Consider the following 16,688-nt stretch of genomic DNA (forward strand, 5'->3'; position numbering starts at 1 on the left):
CGAAATTCGGCAAGACAACTGTCATTTATGCTTTACATTTTCGTTTGGAGGGAAGCAGTTAGAAAATAACGCAATATTTTGCAGGAGTTTTCCGATGATCACTCGAAAAAACTGAGTGTATTTTGGAAATAGTGAAGATGTGGAAGATGTGAGAATCTACTATCTTTTTAGTGAGTACAATAACTACAAATTGTTTTTTTTTATTAAAAATCGCCTTCTATATAGCCTGCTTATATTGTCAAGAAGTTATTACGGGATTTACAGTCAAGAAGTTATTAAGGGATGCCGAATTACGAGACGTCACGACTAGTGGTAATATCAGACGAATGTTCAGAATTTACTGTTTTTTTGCATGGCCTTCACTGTGTTTTGCGGTTTTTTAACGCTCTTGCTTCGAAGTAGAGACATTGAGTACCACTGGTAACAAATTCATTTATCTTAATTATTGTTTTTGCATCTTTTGTATTTTTTTACGTTTATACAAACCCTTGACCACACATTGAATATTTTTGATTTCGAAAAAATAGAACCGATTTTTTTTTGTTTACTTTCAATAGCTAATTCATAAATTCCACTTACTGAACCATACAGTAAAAGTTCTGCCGAATATACAATAAACTTTATGCTGACAATTTCGGTAATAACTGACGTTTGTCTAACTTGAGGTTGACGAGACTCTCTAATTTTAATTTTTACCGAGATGATTACCGAGTACTCGGCTGTGCAAATCTCGCCAGCGAAAAATATTAAGTGTGTAAGACATAAAATTGCGTCTACTTAGCGGATTAAATTGAACTACCAGGTGGCAATGGCAGTTCAATTTTAACTGTTTAAAGTACTGAGCTGAGCCCGTGAAGAAAATAAACGGATATGTCTGCATGGATTTCTAACGAAATATTGTATAAATCCGCTATTTCAATTCTTTTGGCCCACTGTGCCGTGCATTATAAGAAGTTAGCAGTCAATTAAAACATCAAAAAATTATCATGCTCTGGAACTCTCATCAGTTCTCTACCCCGCTCAAAAGTAGCTCCACACTCCAATGTGGATTCCGAAACAGATGGCGAGCTATGCTGGGCCTGGGGGGATGGATTACTATTCGCAACCGCCAGAGATCACAAGTCACTTGTCGTCGGACTGTTCCCGGGAGCGGTCGCGTTTATTTCCCAAGCTCGGATCGGATCTAGTGATCGGTGCGCGGTCATTCAAGTGTTGTGATCTGCTGCTCCGCGAGGGGAAACTTCGGTTGAGCAGAACAAACATTGGCTACAGAGTGCTGGACCATTATCTGCCACTTAAAAAAAGTGTATTTTAATCTTAGTCGCCTATTTTGGCACCACACTTTATACTGAAGTTCAAAGCCTGGCGTTCAAGTGTTCGAGGCAGTTCAAGTGTTACATATGAATGAAGGAAGTGCATTGATACTTATTTAAAATTCAGTATTCGGAAGATAGTTCCATCGCGAGAGCGAAAACAGTCGTCATGGTAGTGACAAAGTTAGAAGAATGCTAAGTAACATGCGTGTTATATAAGTTTATATAAGCAAACGAAGTTGCATCAAGTGCTGGCAGGAAAAAACTGTTATACCAAAAGGAAACTACTGTTCAAACACTCTTCCATTGCCGTTCCGTTCGATAGCAGACGGTGAAAATGAAGCCCTTCGAATGGGCACTATTCATTACGCTATGTTTAACGGTCGAAGGAGTGGAATTCAAAAACGTAAGTTTCCATTCTCAATAACCAGGAGTGAGCTGATGAACAGGTAGTATATGTCAGCATGTGAAAAACATGAACGATAAAACGATTACGTATGCCATCCCTGTTTCCGTGGTGTAGTGGTTATCACATCCGCCTAACACGCGGAAGGCCCCCGGTTCGATCCCGGGCGGAAACAGATAATTTTTTTAAATTTTTTTTTATCCTTGATTTATTGCATGAAATACCGCTCAAGGATTCTTCATTTCGATTTACAGAACAATTAAACTAATCTGATCCGCTTTCTTCGCTGCTATTGGCTTAACGGATTATCTCTCCTTCCGCTTCAAACTTTTCTAATGCCTGATAATCGCGCTGCTCAGTAAAGATGACGAACAGTAGCCCCATTTCGGTGATGCGAAACAAGAGAGTTGTTGCAAACAGACCGCTGCGTGTGCGACTCTCATCCTTTGACCAGCAAATCACAAATTTTGAATAGACACATGATAAGAAAGGCGGGCGATTACGCGCTTGCAAGCGTGAATTAGAAATTGTACCCATCATTTGGAACAAATAGGTCATAAGAACGAACGGCAAGCACTCGACGGATGTTTGCTTGGTAGTTAGAATGTGCAAAAGAAGGTGAGCCAGTTTTCCGAAATGACCATGAAAGTCTATATTTAATCGGAAACAGGCGTAATCAACCGTCGAACTTCATGTTTATGCTTCAAAATCCGTTGAACTTGACCTGCTGAATTCGGTCGGTTTGTTGAAATTAACAATCCATTCAAAGCCATGCGGGTGGGCGACTTGGTCCGATTTGTGTTTACGTACGATCATCGGTGTTGGGAAATTGTGTATCAGCGAAATAGAAAAAATCAATTGGAAATCGGTTGAGTTTTTTCTTTGAATATAGTTGAATAAATTAAGATTGGACTGTAATAAATATATGAAATGTTTTTATCCTCATATAAACAGAATTTCTAAGCTCTGTTTTGAGAATAAATTATTAATTGAGAAAAATAACAGTGCATAACAGTTTATGTTGGTGGCAGAACAACTTACCAGATCAACATAAAGCGTTAAGCAAACGAAAAGCTAATGTTATTTGAAAAAAAAACCCTGACCGATTCAGGGAGTGGTCCTAAATGAAAATACTTAAGCTTTTTTCTTAGAAGCTGCAAATCACACTAGGGCTGACACTAGAGGTTAAAGTTCAAAACTAAATACTTTTTTCAGAATACAATATAAAGCAGAAAAACATCATCTCCCGTGGAATAACCAGAAAAAAGATCAGAAAGTGCGAGTTCTTCATAATGAACTATCCGCAGGTTTCTCACCAAGTTTGTTTCCAACTAGTTTATCTTCTTTGGCGAATCCTTCTACAATTGACCTGGTAGAACCTGATCAATGTAGCATTTGTAGTGTCCGGATTTCAAATAAAGTAATGATTAATTAAATTAGTTCAATATTCTACAACCTTAATCGTCTAGGGTACAGATATCATACCGAAAGCGATGTATTATATCTCACACATATATGAGCATAATATAAGTATAGTCTCAATATGACATTACTGAGACGAATTCTGATGAAATTAGAGCAATCATTAGCAAAACTAGGAACACGAAGGCTCCAAAGAATGTTTGATAATGTGATTAAAAATTTTACCAATGTTATCTTGAGACTTTGCCAACAATTCTGCAAGTGTTTTGTATACTTATTCTCAAACTCCAACATCCAGCAGAAGCATTCAAATTATTTTTATTTTCCATTATGAACTTACATTATGCTATTTTTGATAACAACTAAGAAAGCTCTGATGCTTCCTGAAAAATCGTTGGATGGAGCATGGGGCGTTGGCTTAATTTCCAAAGGATTGTTCAACATAGAACCTGTATGGGACAATAAGTTGTTTAAACACTTTTGCTTAATTTCTTGCTCAAACGCAAAATTTGGTGTTGCCTCCAACTTTTCACTTTATGAATAAAAAAAATCATGACGCTGAAAATTGTTACTGATATTTGGGCTAGTAATATTTGTCCGGTTTTGCACTAAAATTCCCGGGTTTTTGTCGGTCGGTTTCTAGGTCACTTGCCATTTTGAAATTATGGATTTAAATTGATATTCGAGTTTCACAAAACAACACACTTTTCCATTTCCACAATAAAAAATACCAGTTGTGGTTAAGGTTCATTATCAATATATAAGGGACATTCCACGCAAAATCTAACTTTCTTTTTTCGGTAGAGAACTCGAAAATATTCGACACGTATTTTTTTTTTAGTTCAATTGTATGGTACGTGGAATTTTCGAGATATGATTTCTTAGAGTTTCGTGTTTACAAAAAAGAGCCTTTTTTCAACAGCCTATAGTGTAAAATCTAATAAAGATACAAAAATTTGTCCAAGACATGAAATGTGCGTCTTATCCTTAGCTTTAAAATAAGCATTTTCATAAAACAACCTTTATTGTTTATTCAATGACAAAAATTAAAAATTAAAAAACAAATAAAAAAATTTCAAACTTGGGCCTTATTTTTTTGCTTTTTTTTGTTGAAAAAAGAAGCCTTAGGAGTTTAACTCAATCTTGGTAAAGTTTCACAGTGGAAAGATGAATACTTTCGGTCAACAGTTAAATGTAGTACTCCCCTCCCCCCCCCCCCCTCCCCTTTTTTTCTCGACCCATCCCACTGATATCAAAAGAAATGTAACTATCTACAAATGCAATGTAATTTGAACGACACAAATGTAAAAATCTCCCCTCCTCTTCTCCGAACCTCACTAAGCCCCCCCACCATGTTTTGTGTGCGATTCGGGACAAAGGATTTACGTGAGTAATAAAAGAGTGATGACATACAGTTTTTAAACAGTTGCAATTTGACTTTTCTGGTTAAGAAAAACTCAAAACCTCAAACCTTTTATTTTTAATTCCTTGTCTCCGTGTGGCACAACATAGTGAAACGATTGTGTTCCAGAAATAGTTTTACATTTTTCGAAACGATTTTTAAGAAATTTCGCTGCTTTTGCATAATCTTCCGAACATTTGCATATGACTGAAATATTGGATAGAAAAGATGCTTTCCTAGCCCACTCGTATAATTCATTCGCGGTCGAAATTTGACAATCATTGTTCATTTGTAAACTTGCTCGACGTGCCATTCCAGTACCATCGCATGGTCCTTCTCCATGAGCTGTCGCGTGAAAATTCCACTTATCCCTAGCAAATTGAAAACTTTTTGGAACTCATCTGTGATCGATGTCAGAAACCAATGAATATTTATAATCAATTTCAGAAACCTGTGAAAATCTGTGATCGATTTCAGAATTCTGTGAAAATCTGTGTCTTTTTTAAAATCAGTGCAGAAAATTGAAAATCTGTGAAACACAGCCTGGTATCCCTGGTTAAGCCCGTATTCGAGCGAGTTGCGCTGCGGTACGCTCCGCGCTTGCCGGTCGTGATTGAAAAATTCACTGCTCCGAAAGTATTAGGTTGATGTCAGAGTAAGCGCGGAACGCGGACCGAAGCGAAACGATTCAATGCGATGTACTGTTTTTGCACCGCATTCACTCTGACATGTTTGCTTTAATCAAACAAAACTAGGTCGCACGCGCGTCTTGACGCTTCGCGTGACGCTTGCACTCTGACAGCAACCGTAATCTTTCCACTCTGAAGCTTTGCCAAGATTGAGTTAAACTCCTCAAAGGCTTCTTTTTTCAACTAAAAATAAAAAATAAGGCTCAAGATTGAATTTTTTTATTTGTTTATAATTTTTTAACTTTTGTCATTAAATAAACTATAAAGGTTGTTTTTGTATGGAATTGCTTATTAGAAAGCTAAAGAAAAGTGTCTTGGACGAATTTTTGTATCTTTATTATCGCCGGTTGAGTTTTTCAGATCTAAACTACAGCGTCTTCTGTCACAAATAGATAGACACAGACTTCCGTCACAGATAGCGAAAGTGATCGAATTGTGTTTAATCGAACGAAGAAAAAGTCGATTTTTATCGTGAAAACTTTTTTATTCTTAAATATAATCTTCATCTAAAGCGATACATTTGACCCATCGGTCCTCTAACATTTTGATACCATTTGAAAAAAAATTTTGTGAAGGCCTTCAAAATCCCCCGTTTAGGCCATTTGCTGTGATATTGCTACTTAGGATGAAGGCGAATATACACTCAAACCTCCATTTACGAACCTTATATATGTATGTATGTATGCTTACACACTCACTCGTTTGCGTATATGTGTATATATTTATACATATAAATGATCGCTTTTACTTCACCAATATTTATATGTATTAGGAAATACAAATATTTGCACACATGCGTACGTATATCAATACATATACACATATATAAGTAACGTAAATGGAGGTTTTGGTGTATTGGAATTAATTTCATCACACGGAAAGACCGAAATCAGCTTTTTGGCGAAAAAATTAGTTGATTTTCTGATTTTAGTTAGTTATTTTTTGAGACAACTAAAAAAATCTTACTTTTGCAAATTTAGATTTTTTAATTCTAATTCTATGATTAATAATAAAATATTTGTTGAAATGGCTATTGTTTTAGTTGAATTCATCAATTAAACGTGCTGTCATTTCTTAGCTAAGGCACACTTCATATCCATTCAACTAATTTTTTAGTTGAATTAGAGAAATAAAACGCTGTTTTCAACCAACATAAAGGGTTGAATTGGTTTCTGCAATTTGCAGCTATATGGCGCTCTGTCACCGAAAAAACGTTAACACCGTAATGACTACTAGCCACTAGATGGCACACTACTACCGAAAAAACTTTCAGTCGCGACTGTCTTTTCTATATTGGCAGGTATAAATACGATGTTGGAGAAAAAGACATAAGCGAAACATAAACTTCTTTTTGAAAATTTTTCTTCTAAATCGCTGTTTTCTTCATTCGACTTCGCGAAATCGACCCTCTCACTAAAAACTTTAAGCACTCGGAAACAAAAACCAAATACAAGTAGCCCAGAATGTTGGATGATACAAAAACCATCATTTGACATATACAATTAGAGTGCAACATTCGAAACTCACTTCACTGTTCCGCGTAAAAACGTTATTAAGCACAATCGCTTCAAATGCGCACATATTCTGAATAAAAACACTTTCCAATAAGAGTTTACGTCATTTTTACATATCGTTTTAGAAATGTATATATGTATATATCGTAATACATGCGAAAAACATCTAAACAATTTGCAAGCAGTTTCAACAAGACTGTCTTTTTTAGCTTTTTAATGGATTGTTTTGCTTTGACACGTCTCATGAGTTTTTGTCTAATAAACTTGGGCATAAAACCAATTTAATTTTTTGTTTTCTTTGTCCTGTCCTTCAGTAATGATGGTGAAAGATTAATAGAAACAAATTTGCTGATTTTAATAACAAAATTAGTTGTCAATGAGAATTTCGTGTTGGATTGAAATATTGCTGGTTTGTGTCCAGGATATTCGCCAACTAAACACATTCTCTAAAAATAAGACTTTTTTCAGCGAGGTAAATTCTCAATTTTAACTAATTTTATAGTTATTTTGGAAATTTTGTTGTTAAAATCAACTAATTAAAAAACAGTAATACGAATTAGGCGCAGAGCTAATTTCGGTCGTTCCGTGCACAATTTATTGATTGTAGACTGTGTAAACTCTAAATAAATCAGTTAAACAAGTTGATTTTGTCAAAATGTTATTTGATTACAACGTTAGGACCCACTGGAAAAAACGGGAGCGGGTCATTTCGCCGAATGCCATTTCGCCGAAAGGGTAATTTCGCCGAAAAAGTCATTTCGCCGAAAGTGTCATGTCTCCTGTATAACTGATGTGGCGCAGCCACATAACTGAAGCCAAGATGGCTCGGCAGCACAAAGCCGTCGAGGCGACGCCAGCTGAGTCGGCCGCCGACCCGCCGTTGGAAGAGGCGGCCTCTTGCATACAAACCTGTAACCGCCTCGTTTGCCCGGTGTACTCAAAGCTGGGTTTCTTTGCTTAAGTTAGGTCCGAACGAGCGATAGCGAGGTCGGGCAGCAAACGAACCAAAATGATGTGGCGTAGCCGCATTTGATATTTTTCATTTTCACTTAATAAACGGAAAATACCACATACACCTATGCAATTGCTTTGATGCTTAGTAGCTAATAGTCAATAAGTTTTCTTGGGAACTCCGTTCTGAGGTTCATGAATCAATCTTTATTCAAGAAGTACAATTGTAGGTCAACAAAACGGGCGTTAACGCTGTCATCTTTAAATGACTGATTCGGCGAAATGGCTTTCGACGAAACGGCTTTCGGCGAAATGACCCTGATCCGTTGAAAATGTCATTAAAAGGCTTTCTCCATTTCCGTAGCATCAATGCACTATGGTCTGAAACGGGAAATTAGCGTGACAAAAATATTTTCACTATTAAATATTAGTTTTTTGTAGTTGGTGTCTTCACAAAAGTCGTTTGTAATCAAATGGCGCTCCTTTTGATGAGAAAAGTTACTAGGGTGGTCCTCATTTAGACTGAAGTCTGAGATCTAACTTACTTAATTGAACTCAAAAATGATTTTGTTGTACAATACAGTTATAGGAAATTTTATTTTGAGCAACTTTGTTGAAAAAAGCACCTTTCTAGCTCTTCATTTGATCGAGTTACATAAATTTTCCCGAGTAAAAGTAGGGTGGCTCCTGAAAAATCACTTTTTTGTGAAACGTTCTACGGAAAAGTTGTCTTCAGAAGAGTTGTTGAACTAATCATTGCGCACAATTTTGCCCAACCAAGCCCAGACCGAAAACTAGTCAAGGTTAAAATATCAATATTCATTAGATGCCAGATCGATAAAAATGTATCCTATGCTGTTCCTGAAAGATCATAATATAAGTAAAAATTTTAGAGAAATTCGGAAGGGTGTTATTTTTATTAACTTATTTAAATTAGTTTTAAAAATACCTTTAAAAAACTCATAAACATTGCATAACTCCTAAACGCCTTAACGTATCAACATACTCCCTTCGGCAAAATAATTCTATCAAATTAGTTCTACAAGTGTTCCATACATTGTCCTTTCGAGAAATGAGACACACAAAAAAGTGATTTTTCAGGAGCCACCCTACTTTTACCCGGGAAAATTGATGTAACTCGATCAAATTAAGAGCTAGAGAGGTGCTTTTTTCAACAAAATTGCTCAAAATAAAATTTCCTACAACTTTATTGTGCAACAAAATCATTTTTGAATTCAATTAATAAAGTTATATTTCAGATTTCAATCTAAATGAGGACCACCCTAGTAACTTTTTTCATCAAAAGGAGCACCATTTGATTACAAACAACTAATATTTAATAGTGAAAATATTTTTGTCACGCTAATTTCCCGTTTTAGACCACTGTGCAATGGGATCAGCTAACAACTTTTTACAGCTAAATGCTAAGCCGTGGTGATTCAATATTGCGCAGCAAAATACTAGTAATATCAATTTTAAAACGGAATGATGAATCAATTAAATTTTGAAATTTAAAAGGATGTTACCATCAATTATTAAAAAAATGAATTTATTTCTTTGTAATCGAAATTGACATTAACTTGAAAATCTCTTCTTTATATTATTGATGAATTGCGTTTACGTTTCGTCTTAGACTCGTCAGTACGCTAGCAGTTTATATTGAACTGCGGGTAATTAACCTCTGAAACTATTTTGGCAGAGAACTCGAAATATTGGCAATATACGCTACTGAAAAGTCCTTCGTAGAATTTTCATATATGTAGGTAGTCAGACATTGCGATACATAAAACGGGTTACAAGAATTCAAATTCGTAATCTCACTAATGAATCTTTTTCTATTTTCTTGTTTGTTGGGTACAAATATAGAATAATATTTGAAGCCGACTGAAACGAAACATGACTTCATGGTTCATATATCTAATTATTTCTCATTTCGTTTCAGATTGAACAGGTGTCCGGAATCTCAGGCGTAAGGTCGTCTTTTGACGCCACGAGAAATAGTCCTCTGAGTAGAGTTAAACGAAACAATGGTTTGAGGGGATCGTAAGTAAAACAACTTACCTATGACCAACTTACCCACTGACACGATATTTCGCCTGTTGTAGTTTTAGGGGTCAAACACAATCGCAGTACTTACATTTTGGAGATAGTCAAGACGGTAAGGCGGAGGCCGAAGCGACACAGCATGGATCCCGAGCGGTAGTAGGTAATATTGAGTACCTTTTGAAAAAGGATATGTCATCTGATCTTGTTACGGGAACTATTTCAGTTGGTTCTAACGGTATGGGTCAAGCCCAAAGTCAGTCGATGGGAGGCGATTGTAGTTCCTGCTTAGGAACCGGTGTAGATGGAGGTAGCTATGTGTATGGTATGTTGGTATGATATTTTCTATCCTGACGGCATATCAATTGAATTTTATTTAAAGATTCACGACCAGATCCTCTAAAAGCTTATGATGGCACCGGAGACACGGGGTTCAGACCCGGCGGAGATAGTTTCGGAACTTTTGGACAACCAGGTATTTTACGCCCTGCTGGTGGCCTTAGGCCTGGTGATGCATCCGGGTCAGGAGTAGGAACGGATGCATTTGGTAGGCCAGGAACGGGTATAGTGGGTCGTCCAGTTGATCTTGGTGGAACAGCTGGCGGAGACAGTTATGGAAGACCAGCACCTGGTGGACGACCAGGAGAAGATTATAATGGAAGACCTGGAACAGGAAGACCTGGTTCAGGTGGCGGAGAAAGGCCGGGTGGCCCTGTTGATTCATTTGGAAGACCGATAGGTACGGATGGCCGACTGGTTGATTATACATCAGGTGCCGATTCATTTGGAAGACCTATTGGCCCAGGTGGTCGACCTATAGATAGAACAACTGACTCGTATGGTAGACCTACCAACGGTCAACCTGGCGCGGGTGATCAAACTGGAAGACAAGATTTTGGCCCTAGTCATTCACGTGATGGTGACTCAATTGGAAGACCAACTGGATCTGACGGACATCCTGGTTACGATGGTCGTTATGGCTCTGGATCACCAGGACAAGATGGCAGATACACACCTGGTCCCTCGGGGCTAGGTGGAGGACCTGGCTCAGTAGGCAGTCAAGGCGGAGGGCCTGGTCCGATAGGCAGTCATGGTGGAGCAGGAACTACTGGCTTACCAACTGGTGCTCCAGGGTTTACTACAGGAACAGGAACAGCTGGTGGCCCAGGTGTTATTGGAACACCTGGAGTTGGCTTGCCTGGAACGACAGTAAGTCAAACACCGGGAGCTAGCCCTGGTTTTCCAGGAGGTCGACCTATCGGAGGACCTGGAACAATCGGAGTATCTGGAGGTTCTGGTGGACCTAGCTCGCCAGGTACTCCAGGATACATAGGTAGTCCAGGTTCTACAGTCCCGGCAAGAAACGGTCAATCAAGAGGTCCAGATGCTCTCGGTGGACACATAATCAATGGAAAACCTGGGGGTCAACCAGGAATAACTGCTGTACCTGGAAGCACGAGCCCTGGATATTCTGGAACGGGGCAAGTAACTGGTGGACCACAATCTCATATTGTAGGACCACCTTTACAAGACATTAGCTCTAGAAGGGATCAGCCATCTACCTATCATAGTGGTGCTCATTCTGTTACTTTACCTGGACACGATCATACTGTTGTCAACCCAACTGGAGGACTTACAGTGCTAGTAGGTACTGGAAGTCCGAAACAAACTATTATCGGATCGGATAGTCGTTTGGATGGACAAGGACCAGTAAAAATAATTCCTGGACCACCAGACAGTTTTGGACCACCTAAACAAACGGTGTATGCCCACCCGGGTGGTGTTACAGTATTAGTGGGCACGGGAGGACCGCATCAAACCGTGCATCATTTACCTGCTCCTGGCACTGGCTACCTCCCTGGATCAGCTGGAGGTCCGCAACAAATCCACACAGCAGGATCTCACTCCGGAACAGGACAACAACAATACCCTGTTCCTGGACAAATACCAGCAGCAATATCTCCAACAGGACAGCAACCAACTGGACCAAGTAGTGCAGGTCAATGGACTGGTGGACCTGGATCAGCATGGTATCCAGCGGGTTATCCTGGAATAATTAGTGGACAATATCCAGTTGGTGGTGGACCCATTCAATATCCTGGAGTACAAGGCACTACGAATGGGATAGGGCAATATCCCGGAAAGTATCCAGCAACCGTTTCCGGTGACACAGTACCTACCGGAGTTAGTGGACCAAGCATATACCCAGGACAACCAGGAAGATATCCAACAACATCATTTCCGGGAGTATCTGGAGGGCAGTATCCGCATACCGATTTAACTGGCAAGGTACCTGGATATTATCCGACTGGAACGGGCTCTAGTCAATATCCTGGATCTGCAGCACCATCTCAATATCAACCTGGAGTTGGACCACATCCGGGAAGTTTAACAGCTGGAACTGGTGTACAACAAACAGGAGTAGGGATAGCACCTATTGAAGCAGGAAAGTATCCCGTCGGAACAACACATGGCCAACATGTAGGCGGAACAGGTACAGGAACTACCAGTGGACAATATCCAGTAGATGTGGGAACACAACATCCCGCACGCTTAGGCCCTGGTTACCATTCAGGAGGTGTCGGTACTGGCCAACGTCCGGCTGGAGGAAGTGCACAGTATCCAGGAGATACCAGTCAATATCCGGGAAGTGGCCCAACCGGACAACAACATCAAGTTACTGGAGGTGGTATCGGTCAGTATCCAGGAGGCGTTGGATCAATCCAATATCCAGTAGGCAGAGGTGACCAATATCCGGGTCAATATCCAGGAGGAGTCGCCACCGGACAGGTTCCGGCTGGTGGAACTGGTGTAAGTCAATATCCAGGAGGTGCCGGTGTCGGTCAATATCCAGTGTCAGGTACCGGTGTCGGTCAATATCCAGGAGGAGTCGCCACTGGACAGCTTCCAGCTAGTGGAACTGGTGTAAGTCAATATCCAGGAGGTGCCGGTGTCGGTCAACATCCAGGCAGTGGTGGACCAGTTGGTGTTAGTCAATATCCAGGCATTAGTGGAACTGGCCAACATCCAGGTGGTGGGGGAACACAATATCCAGGTGGTGCACAATATACGAGTGGAGCACAATATCCTGGTGGTGCACAATATCCAAGTGGTCCGCAATATCCAAGTGGTGCACAGTATCCAGGAGGAGTTGGTGCTGGTCAACAACCCGGAGGTACCGTTAGTGGAGCACAATATCCAGATGCTACAGGAGTCAGTCAATATCCAGGCAGGGCTGGGGCTGATCAACATCCTGTTGGTGGGGGAACACAATATCCAGTAGGCGCACAGTATCCAAGTGGTGGCCAATATCCCGGTAGTAGTGGAGCTGTCCAATATCCAGCTAGTACAGGTGCGGGACAATACCCAGTTGCTTCGGGAGCTGGACATTATCCGGGAGTAGGTGATAGCGGACGGTATCCAACAGCTTCAACAGGTGCTGGACAATATCCTGAAGGAGTAGGTGCCGGGCAATACCCCGGTGGAGCAAGCCTACATCCAAGTACTGGTGGAGGAATAGGTGTGGGTCAGTATCCTGGAACGGGAACGGGCGTGGGGCATGTTACGGGAGGATATCCATCTGGACAGTCTCCTGCTTCGATCGATCAGTATCCAAGCACATTAGCTCAAGGTGGATCAGGAACAGGAACTGGATCAACTGGTGTTGGAGAACCAGCAAGCATTCAAGTAGCTGATGATGATGATGATTCATTCTCACAGGCCGAATCATCAGTAAAAAATGGTGAAGTTATCGCTAGTGCACAGGGACGTAAGAACGGCGGTACAGCACAGACTCAAGTATCTGGTACGTATGATGGAACTGGTTCCTTCAGTGCCAGTGCTCAAACCAGCGATTCCGACCGAGCCGCTCAGGCTCAAGTATCCGGAGGAAAGGAAGGTGCATTAAGTTCTGCCCAGGGAACCGGCGGGGTCGGTAAATCGCAGTCTCAAGTGCAGGTTAATTCAAAAACCGGTGGAACCTCGGCAACTTCCCAGAGTGGAGGATTAGGGCATGAAAGTCAGTCGGAGGTAATGAACGAAATCGATCAGTAATAGAGAAAGTATTATACTAAATCACTAAATTGCAGGTTGTGGCTAATGAGAAAGGTGGTCTAGCGGATGCCCAGTCTAGTGGTCCTGGTCAGACCTCCTCTCAGGCACAGATCGGTTTTCGGCCACAGGCGGAAGAAAACAGTCAACAGAATATTTTCAATGGGGGAGGTCAAGCATCCGCTCAATCTGGAGCCCATTCGGGGCAAAGTCAGTCTCAGATTAGCGGAAACTTCAAGTATGTATCAATAACTGTAATATGAAACATATACTAACGGTAAATCTTCTCCGAAGGTTTGGAATTTCCTATCACGGAGCTGCCCAGGCTGCCTCTGGAACAAAGGAACAGGTATCGCGATATCGGGAAAAGGGCAAACAGCTATTCCATTCGATTGGATTGTTCGGCAAAACCAATAACGGGTACGATTGCATCGATTTTTGTAACCATTAGAATACAAATGACATACATAACATGCATGGCTCATTCATAACAGTACACTCACATCGAAACTCACAAAATCGTATATTTTTTCTCTTTCTGGCACACAATCACAAACACACACAACCATACCACAAAATACACCAGTGTTGCAGTTCGACGTGAGTCAGACGTTGTGGATCCGAACGGATTAAGGTTGCGAACTTCCCAGCAAAGTCAAGGTTTGTTTCTAGTACTCCATAAATAACGCATATAACCTCTAAATATCATTAACAGTTACCGACTTCCATAATATACTTCCGAAACCAGAAGAAGAAGTCGAGTATGAAGAAGAAGACGAAGAATATGAAGAAGAGGACTATGAAACTACAGACCGTGGCCCGATAGGAGTCGAAGCTAAATCCCGACGAACTTCCAATGACGACGAAGAAAAGAAAACCACTATCGTAGAGCTACCTCCCCCTACCGTCCCGTCTTCGTCAGTGACTACAACCGTCCGTCCGAATCGGAACTACAATGTAAACAATGGAAATGGAAAAACATTTTCACAAAATACGTCTAGCCAGAAGCAAGTAACTTCCATATCAGATTTGGAAAAGTACCGACTCGTGCAAACACAAAACGGAAAAACTACTGTCCACGAGACATCGAGTGAAAAAGTCCCCGAAGGTTTCACTGGCATCAGCGGTGGACAGAGTTCTACCGGTGCTGATCCAACGACAACAACTGTTCAGGTTACAAGCTCTACTCCTAAATACCATACCCGTTACCTTCCATCGAAGCACTTGGACTCGACAGGAAATCGTATTGCGACGGAGAACAAACAACAGAATCCAGACAGCTACATATCGGTGACCAAACAAGTCACCGGAATCGATGAGAACAGCAAGGTACCGGCGATCCCCGGTAAAAACTACGAATCAACGTACTACACTAAGTCGTCTACGTGCGGCTATTTTACGTTCTCCTGTAACATTGTCTACGGAGCGACTGGCCGAAGTAAAATCTGCCGACCGAAACCTCCGACCAATGGGAAGTGTTAGAATAGTAGAGTGTGAAAGATAAGATCGTTCTAGTGCCTAAGCAAACCAAACAACTCACATAACTGCCATTTCAGTAGATATTCTTAAAGTACACTAACATAAGCTGGAAATCTTATTTCTAACAACTGCCAACATAAACGCCAAAATGTGCCCATCTGTGCACGTCAGTTAGGCTGTAGTCAACGATTTGTTTGTAATGTTTCTGTACCAAACCTAGTGATCCAAAGATAGTGAAATAAAACAATTTTCAACTTAAAAGAAGTGTTCGAATTGGTTTATATATTTTGATTTACGTTTACACTTAATGTTCTGAGCTTATCAAAGTTAAACTTTCGGTTCCAATTAAATGCTTCACACTAAACTCTTGAGAAAATCAACAGGTCACTAGAAATCAAGACAAATGGGATCCCAACCGGATAGTCGCCGCGCAACTGGTGCGAAGCATGTCACTTTTTTCAATGCCAATGATTAAATTTGAGTTTTGTTTTGTAGTGCATTTGAACTAGTGTTACTCTTCTCGCATTGATTTGATATAAATACTATGTCGCGAAATTGCTAATACTTAGTCCCAACCAATCAACAAACCGGCAATGCGAGTGTACGTGATGGCTACGCAAAACTTTCGTTTAAAAATGTATATATGACATATCACAAATGTGAAACAGGCATAAATGCTACACGAATACAAATAAAATTGTAAGTTGAGTAAGTATACCGTATAGTAAGTATACGAATGAGAATCGATGATTTTCGTTTTGTTGAAAATTTTGTTTTGTCCTAACAGCATTTTCCACTCATCTGGTGAGAACTAGAGTATGATGCACTTCAATCATCGCTGTTGTCATCGTTAGCTGACAGGAGACTAGTTGAGCCGTAATTACGGAGTCTGTGAACGAGGATTGAAAGAGAGCAGAATTCAAAGATTTGAACAAAGGCTGTAGAGGGTTTAATTCTTAAAGCTAATTACACTGTGAAGCCATTTAGGAAAGTAGCTACATTTAATTAGTCAAATTTAACATGCATAAAATTATTACGAAATCCCAATTAGAATATTTGTTAGTTTGGTTTTCATATCATCATCCGGAAAATGAGCTTCAAGAAGTTAACAGATCGGCTGAAAAGTTCGTATCGTTTCTATGAGAGGGCGCCACTAGAATTAAATCCATACCATTTTCAGTTAGTACCAACCTTCAAAAGATACGTGTATAAATTTGACAGCTGTCTGATTATTAGTTTGCATTTTGAGTGAAGCTACTTTTGTTATTGTGAAAAAAATGGAAAAAAAGGAATTTCGTGTGTTGATGAAACACTACTTTTTGATGAAAAAAAGTGCCGCCGATACCAAAAAAGGCTTGATGAGTGTTATCCAGACTCTGCACCGGGCGAAGCAACAATTCGTAAGTGGTTTGCAAAATT

The 16,688-nt window shown here is 40.1% G+C and overlaps 2 protein-coding genes and 1 non-coding gene across 4 annotated transcripts in view; 2 read left to right on the forward strand and 1 right to left on the reverse strand.

The window, feature by feature from the left end:
• Window positions 1-1,115: 1,115 nt before the first annotated feature.
• LOC131433708 (collagen alpha-1(I) chain) lies at window positions 1,116-15,533 on the forward strand. The gene is made up of 9 exons (XM_058600256.1): window positions 1,116-1,719; window positions 9,640-9,740; window positions 9,803-9,903; window positions 9,967-10,065; window positions 10,123-13,769; window positions 13,829-14,028; window positions 14,085-14,210; window positions 14,377-14,450; window positions 14,506-15,533. Exons 1-9 carry the CDS (start codon window positions 1,651-1,653, stop codon window positions 15,270-15,272), a joined length of 5,184 nt encoding a protein of 1,727 aa, XP_058456239.1. The 5' UTR covers window positions 1,116-1,650; the 3' UTR covers window positions 15,273-15,533.
• On the forward strand, window positions 1,822-1,894 carry Trnav-aac (transfer RNA valine (anticodon AAC)). Its single transcript has one exon. It is a non-coding gene; the product is annotated as a tRNA-Val (tRNA).
• LOC131433709 (coiled-coil domain-containing protein 102A) overlaps window positions 15,517-16,688 on the reverse strand; it is a 46,252-nt gene continuing 45,080 nt past the window's right edge. For both annotated transcript variants that reach the window (XM_058600257.1, XM_058600258.1), the window contains one exon: window positions 15,517-16,158. In XM_058600257.1, the coding sequence (XP_058456240.1) occupies window positions 16,150-16,158 (9 nt within the window). In that variant the 3' untranslated portion in view covers window positions 15,517-16,149. The remainder of the gene's footprint in view (window positions 16,159-16,688) is intronic.

The sequence above is a fragment of the Malaya genurostris genome, chromosome 3, assembly GCF_030247185.1.
Source record: "Malaya genurostris strain Urasoe2022 chromosome 3, Malgen_1.1, whole genome shotgun sequence".
Taxonomy (NCBI): domain Eukaryota; kingdom Metazoa; phylum Arthropoda; class Insecta; order Diptera; family Culicidae; genus Malaya; species Malaya genurostris.